This window comes from Pungitius pungitius, chromosome 1 (genome assembly GCF_949316345.1).
Source record: "Pungitius pungitius chromosome 1, fPunPun2.1, whole genome shotgun sequence".
Lineage (NCBI taxonomy): Eukaryota > Metazoa > Chordata > Actinopteri > Perciformes > Gasterosteidae > Pungitius > Pungitius pungitius.
The window spans coordinates 22,702,534-22,718,700 of record NC_084900.1 but is presented as its reverse complement, the minus strand read 5'-3'; the positions used below and the strand labels follow the sequence as shown (position 1 = coordinate 22,718,700).

The window sequence follows — 16,167 nt, the reverse complement described above, 5'->3', positions numbered from 1 at the left end:
AACCATTTTCATACACTGCGCTGTTCACACACATGTTCATTTTCTCATTTAGGACAGATTTTAAAATGCAAATCGTGAATCTGGTTTTCTTTTATTAAAAAAAAAAAAATCAATGTAAAAAAAGACAGCTTGTGATATTTTATTTATTGAAGCGCTAACAAATGCTGCAACATACAACCTGTGTCCCTACTTTTTACCTACTAAAGCTTTCACCTGTTCATTTAAATTCAGACCTTTTTACCCCCCAGGTAGATGGTGAGCTCAGAGCGGTGAGTCACTGCCTTTTTAGTGGTCTCAGATTGGCCGTCTTGGGTTTGGGCCCAGCGCGTCCACCACTCCCTCAACTCGCTGGGCCCAGTGGGCCGCCGCTCCTTCATCTGGCCTGCAGGAAGTCGAGCGTGAACGGCGGCGTTCAGGTCCTCTCTGGGCGGGAGCTTCCTGCCAACATCTACTCCCCCATCTGGATCAGATTGTTGGCGTCCTCGGCCCTCGGTTGGCTCGGCTGTGACATCCGTGGCAGCGTCGGCGCCGGCGTTAGAATCTTGTTCAGCCGCCGTTTGAGCGGCGCAGAAATCGAGCCCCTGCATTTGGCGCTTGTAATCCTCCAGTTTGGCCTTGCACCCCGACGCGTTTTCCTTCATCTGGAGGAACTGCCGCTGCAAGTCTTTCTCGTAAGCCTCCTCTGCCTTTAACTCGTTCTCCCAAAACTCGATCTGCTCCATCTCCTCCTGGATTATCCTCTGCTGCGCTTCCTGCTGGGCTTTTTTAAGCCCCTGTTGCTCCTCGAGCTCCGAAACCAGTTGGTCCACGTGAGCTATCTGGACCTGCAAGTCCTGCAGGCGGCTCACTTGGTGTATTATCGTTTCTCTCAGACCCGTTTTCTCGTCTTGAGTCGCATTGTTTGAACCGAACAAAATGTCGGGCTTCGCCTCAAGGCCTTTGCTCTCTTTACCCCTCGTCTGATTTCCCATGCAGCAGGACGTTTGATCCAGATGGGACTTTACACCTTTCTGACCCCTGGCCTTGCCTTTACTTTTACTACCGCCGCTCGCTGGGTCGCTTTCGTCAACAGTGAGCGAAATGCCCAGAGAGTTCCGGTTCCTTTTCTCGGCCTTCTTGCCGCCCTCCTTGTCCCGGGCCGTGCTGTAGACCTTCCCTTTGCCCAGACTCTCCAGCCATTCCCACGCCTCCTCCATGAGGGTCAGGGACTTTCTTTTGGGCCTTTTCAGCTCCTCTTTTTTTAGGTGCTCGGCCTCTTGCTTTGAGCAGGACAGCGGCGGCAGGCTTTGGCGATGCAAACAAGCGGGGCCGCTACCCCGCCGCGTCCTGGCACCGGCGTCTTTCCTTCTCAACGGCGGGCAGGGCTGGTACCGGCCGACCTTTGCCCTGCCGACGTCTTCAGAGGCCGAGGGGCCGTTGTGGCGCAGCATGAGTCGGACTTCCCTGGCCTGCTCGCCGTATTTCTGGAGCGTCTCCAGAGGGCGTTCATCGGGGGCCATGCAGCGCTCAAAGTCCTTGAACTTCTCCTGCAGCGTGTAGCGCCCGGGTCGACCTGCAGGGGAAGGAGGACGACGACAACCTTGTGGCTTTTAGCACGCCAGGACATAGACCAGTTAACCACTTGGAGCCACGGATATACATTCATATAAGCATGCATGCTTACATACATACCCGTGGCTTGAGCCAACGCTATGACCACGTCTTGACAGGTCGTTTCCGCGGTGACGCCACAAACCACGCGTGGCAGACCATCCACCAGCACCGTCACTTCCATTGTGCCTGATCTGTACAACGTGGACACAGGACGTTTACAAGCCGTGCACTAATATCTGTCTGCCCGTCGTGTCGGTCGAGGAGAGATGAAAGCCTTGGTTTTGTGTGGCCCTTCATGCTGCCGCCCAATGAACAGAACTAACATTTAGGAATGGTGTTGGTAAAAGGAAATGTTTAAAAGCACCTACCGTTTCTCGGGTTCCGTACAGACGCTTGGACCTCTCCTCTACTCTGCGGGAACTGTCTGGTCGGGAGGAACTCGTGAGCGATTAAGAGCAATTAGGGTTGCTGATGGAGGATGGTGCCTGATCCCACCCATCTTATATCGTTTCCATTTTGCCTGGAGGAAAAAAAAAAAAAAAAACACAGCAACATTCAATTACACTGTTTATGTAAAGCTCTGCGACGGATATAACTTTGATACTCATACAATGTCATAGTTTAAATGTGTATGTATTTAGGGTTGTGTTAATCAGGGCAATTTCACCACTTATGAAACTTTCGAGTCATGTATAAGACATAAGTTTTCGCCAGTGTTATTCTGGTTTTAGATCTGGGTGTTCCTTTATCTTTCACACAGGAAGCGTGATTACAATCCAAACTGAAAATGTAAACATGTTGAACTGAAATCTGCGCCAGTGACCATTACGATCATGCACATTCCTCACTGCTTAAACTGATGTAAAGTGCTAAAGGAGTGAGTCCTAAAACCAAAGAGGTAATCATTTTGGCACGTCTGGTTCCCTCTTATTGAAGTGGATTGGTTGTATTAATAGGTTTGGTTAACACGGCCTTGAAAAAAAAAGCTTTTTATACAATATGACATTTAGAATTTAAATTTTGTAGCTTATACATCTTTTTACAACTATCGAGAGCACCAGACCTTTCCAGCTCTGTTGGTTATACTCATAAAAGATCCATATAATCTATGTATAATGAAGTTTCTTTACCACAGAACTTATTTCTGCTCCAATAGTCCAAATCCATAAGAGGAATGCTGTTGGCTGTTTGTTTTGGGGGATTGACCTACAAAAATGTCATACGAGTGCCACTATAATTAAAGTCAGGCCTTACCCAATCAGACGCTTTATCACAACACTTTTCATTGACTCGCTCCCTTCTTACAGGCGCCAGGGGCCTCTAGGAGCCACCAGAGATGACCCACATTGCATCGCCCCACTCCCCATGTGCTACCGCGCGCCCAAATTGAGGTGAATGACAAGCCAAAGTGGCGGTACGGACGTCCCGCCTGCTCTTCTTTGGCTCACTGCATTTGTATTGAAGGGTTTACCACAAACAGCTGATCGAAGTACCACTCACACTGTGCCTCACTCAGCAGATCGCCGCTACTTTTTTTAAAAATAAAGTGTGTTCGAGCAGTTCATTGCGTTTGCAGCCCGTTAGTGTCTATTCCTTTAATCCCTCCGTGTAGCAGAGGGATTGGAAACCCACCTGGCAGAGATAACGTTACATGTCATTTAACTGACTTTTATCCAAAGCGACTGACATTGCATTTTAACCCATGGCTTACATTTGCCCTCGGGAGGAATTATGGGTTATGTGTCTTGCTCAGGGAAACTTCGACATGGCACATGGAGCAGCCGGGAGTCAAACCACCACCCTCGTGGTTCCCAGCGCACCACGCTGCTCCATGCGCCGCCATCGCCTCATCTCGCTCTGCTGCAGGCGGCCTTCAAGTTGCGGTGATTTGCGTTTCCTCAAATGAAAGATGTTGGATGCCGTGAATCCTGCGGGTCCAACTAACAGACGACGTGCACTGACGCGCCGGTTATGCCGCACTGATGTTTTATGTCAGAAGTCTGTGTGGCTGCGGCACAGGTCTCGGATGTCTCCCCGCATGCAGGTAGAAGCTGTAGTCAAAACGTAACCTGACACCGGGCACATTTCCCACAAAACAAAATGTCACATATTAGAGATATGTACATGTAGGGGGTTGTATTGCGTTCGTTACATCGTGATGAACTCCGTAATGAAGTGGAAACATGTTAAAGCAGACTTGTGAGCAGGACAGCCGAGCACCTGTTGTGATTTGCCAGCGCCTGACAGCCCGGGTGATCTTGATAGGAGTAATATAAGATGGTGAAATGTTGACTACCTCTTGACCGTGTCCTCCACACGTGCAGCTGCTGATGACCTCTCAGGTTGCCCTCTCAGGAGCACTGACAGACCCCTCGTCCACGGAAGAGCAGGTCCTCTGAGAACACTTCATCGATGTCAGCCTGTGACTTTGTTGCCATTTGCCTTTAATAGGTTTTTCCTCGAAGTTCACGTGAGGGCTGTGGAAGTGGAGCACAAAGGAAACACACAAGGAAACGTAGACCCTCGAACTTTGCTCATCAGGTTGTTTTTTGTCCGAAACTACAATTAGTTTCTTATTGAAAACAAGCTAAATGGCATTTTAGCAAAAACATGAGGATTCAATTTCTTCATGTCAGAACATTTCCTGCTTGTGTCACCAGTTAAATTCTAACCACCAGGGCGTTTCATCTGGCATGCAAGCTTTTGAAATGTATTTTCCTTAAAAACATAATTAACAAAATGTCATAAAAGTGCCTGCCTGGCATTTTTATTTCTTCTCATCTTACTGCCAATGTCTAATTTGATCGCTTTCACCAGTGGCACCCTGAGAGGAACGTTGACATTTAGGATCACATTCCCTAGAGATGGCTTGTTTAGTGTCTTCAAGCTGCACACAGAAGCAGAACTGTGACACAAGTAAATGTGCCTTGACATGAACAACCCAAAATGAACGCTTTCTACACCCATCCGGACACTGTGGGGTTGAATGGATTTTGGTTTGGGTGCTCAACGCAGTCCAAATATGACATATTCCTTGAAAAAGTGTTTCTGTGAAGTTCTGCAACTTTGCCGCTGCTTTACACACAACAAAGCCACATAAAAACCATGACAAATAACGATGAAATCTTCTGCATAGCTACATATTATATAGATCAACAAATACTGGACATTTGAGTGTCTTTTAATTAGTGCTGTCAATAGGAATCAGGAATCCAGAATCGTTTATTGCTATAAATATGTCCGATTGTTACGCCTCCACCCCAGCTCGGAAGAGGAGGTGGGGCGTAACTGCCCAAGACCACACCTGTTGGATGCCGGAACCTGTACACTGTGCACCACAATATCAATCAATAATAAAACACGCTGCTACAAAAAAAAAAGTACAGAATGGAGAGTTTATTTTCCACAAAATAATGAAAAGAAATGATAAGTACATACCATATAAATACACACAAATAGGGAGACAGGGGATAGGAGGGCTAACAGGTAGCAAGGCCTGTGGAGTAGGGCGGTGCCAGCGGTCTGTCAAAGCAAAGAAACAAAAGGACCCTGAGCTTCCCTATTCCTCTAAACCTACCTACCACAATCTAACCTATCACACCACTTACCTAAACTGCTACAATACACTGGGTGACAGGCACTGGCTTCTCACCTAGTGGGTCTAACAGAGGTTTTTTCCATGTGTGTATGTAGACCCCAGGGTATCTTACCTAGCCCTGCTCCACAGCGCTCTTGGGGTAAGTACATAAAACACAGTTTTAAAAAGCAACATAAATCTCAACGTTTCTCTCAAAACCTCTATCCCAACAACCTCCCCGCAAGCTCTCACAAACAAACATTTATAGAGGAGAGCCGCGCTGGATTGGCTGGAGAATCACCTGGCCACGCCCGCATCGTCAGCAGCAACTCACCACACCTGTGAAGAACAGATTGAAACAGAGACATGGGGAGGAGAAAACACAAACAATGGACAACAGTCAACGTAGTGCAGGAATTGGATAAAAATATAAAATATATGCTATGGGTTAGTAAGCTAAAGCTATGGTTAGTAAGTTATGGGTTAGTAGATTAAAACACATTAATTAATCGCACATTTTGAAATTCATTTTAATCGCCATTAATGGCGATTTGAGGCACCATTGACACTGTCATCTTTAACATTTATCAACACAACAGCATAACGTGATCTTCGTGAACTGACATTTAAATCTGTCGTGCAAAAAGTGATTTAATTGTGCCTAAACATCTTCCACATTCAGCCCAGTGCTGAGGCAGACGAGCAGGCTCACGCTTTCTGGAGCCAACGCTGCTCTTCTGGACAATATGAGCTGAGCGTGAGAACAGCCGCTCACAGGGCGCTGTGGTGGTAACTGACTGCAGCACGTGGACCGCAAGTAAACAAAGGAGCATTAATGGCGTCTAAAAGAATTGGTGCATTAATCGCATAGATCAGTGGTTCTCAACTTGTCTGGCGGGGGTGCTAGCGGTGTCGACGGGGGGGGGGGAACATGGACGGACGAGCCGGAAAAAAACAGACACTGCAAGTCCCTTCACAATAAAATCACAGGATGATTTTTTTTTTTAATTCTCCCATGCTAAGGCCCGCGACCCACTACAAACGGGGTCGCGACCCACCAGTTGAGAAACACTGGCATAGATTAATGCATTAATGTTGACAGCCCTACTTTTAATGTTTGATACGTCTTGTTATCTGTTGGAAAATGTAATAATTTGATTCATTTATTTCTTTCCGTGTTATTTATATAAAATATATGCTATTTCAGGGCAGTTTATTTGTAAGCACCTCTACTTACGGCCCAGTGGATATTACTTTCACCCAAGGCCATCGGGTGGCGTACCACTTTGGTCCGGACTGAAATATCTCATTAACTATTGGGTAGACTGCCCTGGAAAAGGAACAAATGTTCACACTTCAAGTTAAATTATTTTAAAAAGGCCTGATTTAAAATGTAAATGTACTCACGCAATGTTATTCTAAAGCATCTATTCCCTTCCTTATTATTGGAATAAAACCAAATATAACACCTCTCGGACTCAAGGCCTTAGAACTAACATATTTGCATGATTTCAAATGGAAGTCGACTCGGGGTGAGATTCCATTTCACTTGTGCTAAAAAACGTCATCATTTCAAAATTCTTCAAAACACTTCACCACACAGTAACTATTTTCTCCACCTTTTCCCTTTTCAGCGGGTAGAAAGCCAACGTAAGAACACACCCAACATGTGCAGAGCCACTTGTGCCCCACGTGGGGGGGGGGGGGGTTATATAATACAAGAGCCCTGCTTACCCGTCTGTTTGTCCACACACTATGGCCGTCTGGGATTCCTGTGTGCAAAGGCAACTTTAAAAATAGAGTTGGACACTAAGTGTCCCCCCCTCCGCTTACGCCCCGGGCGAATCCCGTGTGGGCATCGCCGGTTACACGTGAGGGGCAGAAGGAGCTTGATATCGCCCGGACAGAGCACAGGGCTTCACACTTCTCCCCCTACAGAGGTCCAGTCGCTGAGCACCCTTTACCGTCCGTCTGGGAGAGTGTCACCATGCCGAAAAACGTAATGCCGGGTGAGTATGGGCAGAAACGTGCACTCTCGTCTCAAGTCTCTATTTTACGCCGATACATGACTTTAGAAAATATGCTTTTTCGGTTGGGAAAATTCAAATAAGGTTCAGTGTGAGTGGGCAGGAGGTCTGTGACCTGTTGATCTGGGACATGGTTCCATGTGTTTAACAGATTCAGGCAACATTTGGGCCAACATATGAAGAAAAAAAAAACATCTCCTCCTTCATGTTAGATCGTTGAAGTATTGAAATGATAAAAGCAAGATATCCAAAGACCTTGCAAAGATGCCTTGAATGCATGTTACAGGGTGGACACCTCTATTGTGTAATATCAACAGCTGTTGAATTAGTAAACTCCCATATGTTTGGCACTGACAGCTTTAACTAAAGCTTCATTGGGTTTAAAATGCACATAGTTCAAGAAAACAGTCATCACAAGGCAACAAAGTTTTAAATGCATTTTGTGATTCTAATGTCAACATACTTTTCATGTGCTTTAGAAGATTCTCGGGAGGTCAAGTTGAAATAAAGATCAGGTCATTCTTCATTTGTGCTTTGCCTTTTAGTGCTCCTGTGTAGTTCATCGCAAGTACAAAAAGCTGAATCATGACTTCATTATTGATGCTGTTGTAATAGCTGCAAATTATCGGCTTACTTCCCCCAGGTTGTGGGCATCGGGCAAGTAAGATGACACATTGTCGGTAAGGGTGAAAAATAGAAATGTGGGAAACGTGAACCTGAAGAGCTTGATGGTTGTAATTATTTGCAGAATGGGCTCAATGTGTCGGCACAACCTGACGCGAAGACGATGAAACTCAACTGACGTTCAGATGAGTCTTAAAGGGCCCGTTCGTTTACTAAAATAAAACAAAATCCACCAATGTAGACAACAAACTATCAATGGTATAGTGTTTTTTCTGTGGCTTTTCCTCTAACCTGGACTGCCCCACCCTGCCCGGGACTTTTTGCATACTCAGCGGAGGGAGGAAGTGAGTATGGAGCTGAGAAACTTCATATGGAGCTCAAGGAAGATTTGAAGCTTTTTGAAATACGTGGTTTACTGTATGAATGTGAGATGTTCACATCGGCAAAAAATCTCGAAAGTGCACTTGAATGCACATGGACGTTGGTAAATGAACATCTATTCCATATGAAAATGGTGTACAGTGGAAATGCAAACCATTTATTACTCTATTCGCATTCAATACTGGTTCTCTGGTATAGTGGATTTTAACTAAACTTTTCGAAATGAGCAGCACCAATGAAAACCTGAATGAATGTGAACAGTTTTATCAACTAATGACTTTCCCAGGTGGTCTCAGGTAACTCCTGCACCACGTGAATGGTCACTGGCTCAATGCGCGACACACAAACGACTTAATTCAACTTCAGACTTGTTTGAACCAGGTGAAATGTATCTTTGTTTGGGTTATAACTGATAAACATCCGATCTCTGCGACTAAAATGTTATGTATTCATAACTACAGACACATTTGTCTTCTACTGTAGAACACAGTGGTTGTTTTGGGTTTGTTCATCACCTTTCTAACCAATTCATTTCCTAACACTCTTTTCCTTCGGGCTTTGCTCTGGGCGGTTCTGTTAACTTGCCGGGTCAACAGGTCAACAGAGTAAGTACGAAAGGGTGAGATGTAAAACCCCACATCCGTTTCGTCAAATGTGACGCCATCTTGGCGTTTACTTGAAATGTCGCTCCAAGCAAAAAAAAAAGTGCATGTGAGCTTGATGGGTTGGGCATCAGGTGATGTGTGATGTCATCCCGTTGCTCATGGGATTTGAACGCCTGTTGGAGAACTGCTGTGTAGCTTAGGTCATAACTCCAGTCATTTCCCGCCGTCACCCTCTGCTCCTGTCATTTGTCTCAAAGTAAATCCTCATCGAAAATTGCATTGGGGGGCTCATGGGGTGCAAATAATAACCGCATGTCAAATCTACAGCGAGAGATTATCTGGAGTTAAACCCGCCGTGAGCCGTGTCGCCAGCGTGTGCCAGTGCTTCATCACTCCTCTGTCTGCATGGGACAGAACTGGAGGTCAGAGCTGCAGACTTGTAGCGGCCGGGTCACCCTTTGTCCTCGTGCACAACGCATGGGCCGCAGTCTGCAAACGTCAGGCTTGGATCTGGCCTCTTTTTTTTCGTCGTGATGTCCGATGTCGTGTGCGGCGCTCGTCCCCCCGTGGAGCATTCTGCAGTCGTGCATCATGGCGCAGCGTTTAGAGGGAAGAGAAGTTGCGTTTGTGGCTGCAACGAGTGACGGGAGCGGGATGCAGCCACGCTACTCTCTGAACAAACCACTGCTGTGCCTGACAGAGACCGATGATAAAATGCGGGCCTTCGCCGAGCAGGTCTTTGCGTCCGAGACCAAAAGCGAGGACACCCGTGATGAGATCTCCATGTTTGATGTGGATGAGGACTGTCCTATCATGCACCAGGAGATGGCCCACCATCTGCACACCGAGGACGACGCTGAGAAGCGGTGAGGAGCGAGTTTATGTGTTATGATTTCATTGCACAGTTAGGAAATTAGATATTTTGAGGCGTTCCATTTGCATGTGAGTAACTATTCACCTCGCCTCTCCGCACACACAGCAAGAGACACCAGCGCTGCCGCACCATGAACGTCCCGGCGGCAGCTGCCAATGCGTCTGCTACCCATGTGACTGCTTCTACGGCCGTCGTGTCAGTGGAGGTGGACACGCCCACCTACCTGGAAGTGCCGGACTTCCAGAGAGTGGCCATCATCGGAGACTACGCCTCTGGGGTACTGTCGTCTTTTATTATATCTAATCCAAATTCACTGGCCAACTACTTTGTTTGCCTTTTTACTTTTAGATCACACACTTTGTTAGAATCATAAAGAGTCTTCTTTGTAGAAAATTTAGCGGTAAGCAGCAAGTCATCGAGTTGAGCAGAGATGAGGGGATGTCAGGTGTTTGGTTGGTTGGTGACAATGACTAAACAAGGGGGCAAAATATAAAATGTAAATATTATACAATAAAATTGTATTTTAAAAAAGCTAAATTAAAAAGTATTTTTAAAAAGATTATATAAAAAGCTTCCATGATCATTTAAAACAGTTTCTGTGTTAAACGTAAATATTTTACAATAAAATAGAATTTTTAAAAATCTTGAAAAAGGTTTTCAGACATCTAATGAAAAAAAAACAAAGAGCGAAAATTCTAATTTATGTCCTTATTATTCAATAATTACCAGTGAAAGCCCCTTTACTTTATCTGCTAACATGCTCACCACTAGCTCTAGAAACTAAATGCGATGAACATTCCATCATTTCAAATCTCAAGAGAAATCTGACATTTTACCCAAGCCTCATCCTCTATATGTGACATCTCTGGCATCCGCCAATCAGGTGACCATGGACGACTTTGAGCTGTCCTGTAAGGGCGTGTACCGCGCCCTGACCATCAGGGAGAAGTACATGAGGCTGGCTTACCAGCGTTTCCCACGGACCACCTCCGAGTACTTGCGTGAGATTGAGGGGGGGAGCTTCAAGACCGAAGACCAGGTGCAGCCAGGTGAGGAGAGGAGGAGTGGAGGCGGATTATGTGGGGTGATTTCTGTAACCATTGGGATCTCCCCAGGCCAATCATTTGCATTTGTATCCATCCATCAGTCTTCACAGCCCCTCCAAAGAAGGGGGAGGACCCCTTTGATACCAAGAACCTGCCAAAGAATCTGGGATATGTCGCGCGCATGAAGGACGGCGTCATCTATGTGTACAACGACGCTGCCGCCGCGGACAAGCATCAGCCCAAAGGCCTGCCCTGCCCGGACTACGACACCTTCATCGACGACATGAACTTCCTCATTGCGCTCATTGCACAGGGCCCCACGTGAGTCCTTTGAAATGATGCTGATTGGTCTGTTTGGGGTTTTAGAATGAAGGTCTCTCAGTAGATACCAGCATCCAATTCCTCCTCGATGCAGGTCTTAAAAAGTGATGTGACGTTGTCGAGGACCCTCAGTTTTTAGTGACTGTAATTTAACACAAGTTGGCAGCGGGTGGTGGTGGGGATCCGCAACAAAATAACGCACAATAACGAAAAGCTTCAAATCAGCATTTTCCTTTTCTAAAGACTTGAATTAAACAATCTGCAAATCTGCTATTTGGCAGCAACTAACGTTGCAGCTCACATATTAAAATCCTTCTTGTTTGTTTTGCAGTAAGACTTACACTCACCGCCGTCTGAAGTTCCTCATGTCCAAGTTCAATGTGCATGAGATGCTGAATGAGATAGAGGAGATGAAGGAGCTGAAGATGAACCCCCACAGGGACTTCTACAACTGCAGAAAGGTAGCCATGGAAAACATTTAGCATGCGAACTTATCTTAATTTAGCTTTAAAACATAAAACCAGGACAAATAACTTGGAATCCGCTTCAACAAATGAAATATAATTACTCTGGTCTTAGATGAAGAGAGTAAAATAAACGGGATCATTGCATTCTTCCATCACTTAACTGAGCCTGCAGAACCATTGGAACAAATGTCTGTCTTTTTTTTAACCTTATTTTCTCGTTTTTATTACTGACTATACCGCTTTCTTAATGCTTTCGTACCGCATTGTATGTTTGTTTCTTTGTCTTTATATATGGACTCCTGTAAATAAATACAAATAATATTGAATGTCTTTTAATTCATGTCACACAAAACAAGCTTTATCTTCATACCTAAACCATTGGAATCCCTGACTCAACTTCACGTCACATTTAAAAATGTGTATTTTGTCGCCCCCGCTTATGTCTGCCATTCACTTTGTGTGTCTTTAGCAGCCTCTTGTTACCAAGCAGAGTTATTACAACCCACACAAAACCCATAATCTCTCTTGTCCCATTGCCTCCCATTGCCTCTCCAGGTGGACACCCACATCCACGCTGCCGCCTGCATGAACCAGAAGCACCTGCTGCGCTTCATCAAAAGGTCGTACCGTGTGGACGCTGAGCGCGTTGTGCACAAACTCAACGGCAAGGAGGTCACCATGAAGGAGCTCTTCGAGTCCCTTCACCTGCATCCTTATGACCTCACTGTGGACTCCCTGGATGTGCATGCTGTACGTTACACACCCGTTGAAACGTTGGTGGCTTTAGATGGGAAGAACCACAAATGTAGAGGAAACAGGAAAAATTGTCTTTTTTTAATTGCACAGATTCCTTATGTCAAAGAGCATCAAAGTATTTACTTAAGTTCACCGACTAAGAAATCTGTTTGACGTCTTATATACATACTGATGGACAACATAATAATGCATCAAAAGCTCCCAATTTAAGCAATTATCAAGCTAATTACACATTAAATCGTTCAAAAAGTAATTCCTTATTTACACTACTTCTTAAAGTAATTCATATTAATACATCAATCTAGTTGTTCCCATCTCTTTGGTCAACCTTTGATGACATAAATGTCTTTTCTTGTCTTGTGGTGGTTTCTCTGAAGGGAAGACAAACCTTCCAGCGTTTCGATAAATTCAACGCCAAGTACAACCCTGTGGGAGCCAGTGAGCTCCGTGACCTGTACATGAAGACAGAGAACCACATCGGGGGAGAGTACTTTGCCACCATCATCAAGGTCACATCAGGAACATTCCAGATTAACAGTCCTTGAAGAATATCATTTATTAATGAAATAATCTATATTATGTCCATTTGACCTTTACGTTGACCAGGAAGTAGCCAGTGACCTGGAGGACGCCAAGTACCAGTATGCTGAGCCTCGTCTGTCCATCTACGGCTGCAAACCCACCGAGTGGCAACAGCTCTCCGGCTGGTTCGTCAAGCACAAAGTCTTCTCCCCGAACCTCAAATGGATGATTCAAATACCCAGGATCTAGTAAGTCTGATTCTTTGACTCTTTTTTTAATGTAGCTCCGGCCCATCTGTGAGACATAGGCAGAGTAATGAATCCTTGTGCATAAATGATAGATTTAAAATTGGCTAGGGAATCATTTTGAATACATTTTAATCTTGTGTGAGTTCAAAAAAAGCTCTAAAGGACTAAAATAATTCATATTTAAATGTTTTGGTCCCCCCCTTGTATCTTAGCGACATTTTCAGAGACAGGAACTTTGTGCCCCACTTTGGCAAGATGCTGGAGAACATCTTCCTTCCCGTGTTCAACGCCACCATCAACCCGCAGTCCAACCCAGATCTCAGCATCTTCCTCCAGCACGTGAGTCAGAAACAGACCACTAGAAAGGAACACTGCACATGAGGCGCGGCGCAAAATCGGATTCAACTTTAAAAAAGGCCCACTTAGAAGCTGTGTGTCAGTGTGCGCGCGAACGGCTGTGTCATCGGCGGTGTACCCAGCACGTGAAGAAAGGTGTTTTGAGAGGGGCGGGGCTTGAGCATGTGGCCATAACTGGACAGCAAAAGATATTTAGCAGTTTGCGGAAGGCCAGCTCAACCAGGGACAGACGCGGCGGTCCACTCTCACTCACACACCCCTCGCCCCAGTGCATTCTGGCGTCTCGATAAACCATAACAGCTCACACACACTAAGCCGACGACACGCAAACGTTGCCTGATCAATCCACCTTTTGTGCCACCAGGTGACAGGTTTCGACAGTGTGGACGATGAGTCCAAGCACAGTGGTCACATGTTCTGCACCAAGAGCCCCAAACCAGAGGAGTGGGACATCGTCAAAAACCCCTCCTACACCTACTACATCTACTACATGTATGCCAACATCACTGTGCTCAACCAGCTCCGCAGGTCAGTGACTTTTACCCGTACACACACTGTTTTTTATTTTCTCTGTTTGAGCTAGAAGCGCCATTTTTTAGAGAGATTCCGCCCACTGTGTGTATACATAGTTGTTCACGTGTACTTATCACCCGCCTCGTAGAGAGAGGGGCATGAACACGTTCACGTTCAGGCCTCACTGCGGTGAGGCCGGTGCCATCACCCATCTGCTGGCTGCCTTCATGACTGCTGACAACATCTCTCACGGCCTCAACCTCAAGAAGGTCCGTCCTCTCTTCACACATACACTTACTCACACATGCTTGGCCACTCGCTATAGACTTCAGCTCTGTAAAAGAAACACAAGGTTTCAAGGTAATTCACTATATCCCTGTTGCCTACAGGAGAGCTATTGCACAATTCTTAATCCAAAATGTGTTGTCAATGTTGCATTGAACAAAAGTTACAGCGTTACATTCATGGTGATATACTGTATATACTTACTACTACTATACTATAAATAAAAAACTAAGATGACATTCACAAATATATATTATAGAAAAAGGTTTCTCATTTAGTCAAAAACCCTTTGAAAGCACGAAGTTGATGATGCTCCATACTTGTGGATTGTGAAAACCTGACAGGAGATCCATTGATGCTATGTATCTGTATCTTTCCTTCCTCAGAATGTCTCCTGTGATGTACATTGGTGTGGTTTATGCTAGGAAGGATGACTCTTGATTGATTTCACAAGGGGCATTTTCATCTGTGTAGTCATTGATGCGTCGACAGGTAATGTCCCAAGTTGTCCGAATGCGATCATATCTGTCCACCGTCCACCCCTCAGAGTCCTGTGCTGCAGTACCTCTACTTCCTGACCCAAATCCCCATCGCCATGTCCCCTCTCAGCAACAACAGCTTGTTCCTGGAATACGCCAAGAACCCGCTGCTGGAGTTCCACAAGAAAGGCCTTGTGGTCTCGCTCTCCACCGACGACCCCATGCAGTTCCACTACACCAAGGTCTGAGCACACGGACAATGGCGCATTCTGTGCTCTGTATAATGAGCATTGTGTTCCGTCTACAGATGAATGCATTTGAATGCGTTTTTGCTTTCTGACTGTACAGAACATGTAGTTTACTGCACAATCCAACGGAAAGGAAGTAGAACAATGAAATGGCCGTGCATTGTGAGCACCGTGCCGCACTGAATGTGCAGATAGTGGTTCAACAATGTCAGCTGCATGGACGCAGTTACGGTTGGTAACGGCTGCCTTTGACGGTTCATGGGAATTGTATCTAGTATAGCTGTGTCTGCGTGATCCAAGCATCAAAGTGTAAGGCTGGGCCTTTATCTCTACAGGAACCCCTGATGGAAGAGTACGCCATTGCAGCCCAGGTGTTCAAGCTCAGTACCTGCGACATGTGTGAGATCTCCAGGAACAGTGTTCTGCAGAGCGCAATGTCTCACGAGGTAACACACTAATAAAAAGCCTGAAAGGCATGTCTAGCTTTTCATAACAGAGACCATTGTGGGGGGAAATTCCAGCTCGGAGACATGTTTCTTCACTTTAAATCACCGCACAGGCTGCTCAAAGGCCTTTAAGCGTCCCGTTCGACAAACCGGCAAAACATGCTTGTCCATTTCTTCTGCGTTCCAGGAGAAGAGCCACTTCCTGGGTAAGGACTACCTCAAGGAGGGCCCCGAGGGCAACGACATCCGTAAGACCAACGTGGCCCAGATCCGCATGGCGTATCGCTACGAGACCCTGTGCTACGAGCTCAACCTCATCAAGGACGGCGTGAAGTCAGATTAAACACGACTTGGAAAAGGCTGTTTTTCACAGAAACTTTTAAACAATCAAATCAGTAAATCAAAGTAACCTTCTAAGACACTGATGTTTTCTCCTGTGGGGGAAGAAACCTTTTTACTCTTCACTGTATAAATCTGCACACTTACTGACGTGGTACATCACAGCGTGTGCTTTCCATGTGGAGAAACCTCATGTGTGAGAATGAAAGTGAATAAAATGTGAATAACACAATGTATTTGTGTGTAGTTCTCAAAAGTGAAAAGGACCCATAGCAGATGACACTGGCGATATGTTTATCAAGGCAACTTGAACGCTGTCCATCGGTTCCTTTCACCTATCACATGTTTCATAAATGAAAGAAATATAGCCTATCAACCATTGGCTCGTTGCGTCGTGCAGGTGAGGCTCCTAACCGTATTTCCCAGGACACCGGAAGACAACGGCATTTATTGGCTGAT

At 45.6% G+C, this 16,167-nt stretch overlaps 2 protein-coding genes across 3 annotated transcripts; one reads left to right on the top strand and one right to left on the bottom strand.

Moving 5' to 3' along the window:
- Positions 1-227: 227 nt before the first annotated feature.
- On the bottom strand, positions 228-1,774 carry rassf11 (Ras association domain family member 11). The gene is made up of 2 exons (XM_037481180.2): positions 1,672-1,774; positions 228-1,552 (listed from the first exon to the last, which is right to left on the bottom strand). Exons 1-2 carry the CDS (start codon positions 1,772-1,774, stop codon positions 228-230), a joined length of 1,428 nt encoding a protein of 475 aa, XP_037337077.2.
- A 5,187-nt stretch (positions 1,775-6,961) lies between these two features.
- Positions 6,962-15,942, top strand: ampd1 (adenosine monophosphate deaminase 1 (isoform M)). Of its 2 annotated transcripts, none has more exons than XM_062563223.1 (15): positions 6,962-7,179; positions 9,508-9,673; positions 9,787-9,958; positions 10,565-10,730; positions 10,829-11,048; positions 11,380-11,509; positions 12,071-12,265; positions 12,649-12,780; positions 12,878-13,041; positions 13,254-13,380; positions 13,763-13,926; positions 14,060-14,180; positions 14,744-14,917; positions 15,259-15,369; positions 15,557-15,942. In XM_062563223.1, exons 1-15 carry the CDS (start codon positions 7,158-7,160, stop codon positions 15,710-15,712), a joined length of 2,220 nt encoding a protein of 739 aa, XP_062419207.1. In that variant the 5' UTR covers positions 6,962-7,157; the 3' UTR covers positions 15,713-15,942. The 2 variants fall into 2 exon arrangements, with proteins under 2 accessions (XP_062419207.1, XP_062419208.1); XM_062563224.1 differs by lacking the exon at positions 6,962-7,179 and adding an exon at positions 7,226-8,807.
- Positions 15,943-16,167: the final 225 nt, after the last annotated feature.

Coding starts and splice junctions, on each gene's coding strand:
- rassf11 (XM_037481180.2), bottom strand. CDS start 1,774: ATGGAAGTGACGGTGCTGGTGGATGGTCTGCCACGCGTGGTTTGTGGC. Junction 1,553..1,671: donor AGCGTTGGCTCAAGCCACGG/GTATGTATGTAA, acceptor CTTCCCCTGCAG/GTCGACCCGGGCGCTACACG.
- ampd1 (XM_062563223.1), top strand. CDS start 7,158: ATGCCGAAAAACGTAATGCCGG. Junction 12,781..12,877: donor ACTTTGCCACCATCATCAAG/GTCACATCAGGA, acceptor TACGTTGACCAG/GAAGTAGCCAGTGACCTGGA. Junction 15,370..15,556: donor AGAGCGCAATGTCTCACGAG/GTAACACACTAA, acceptor TCTGCGTTCCAG/GAGAAGAGCCACTTCCTGGG.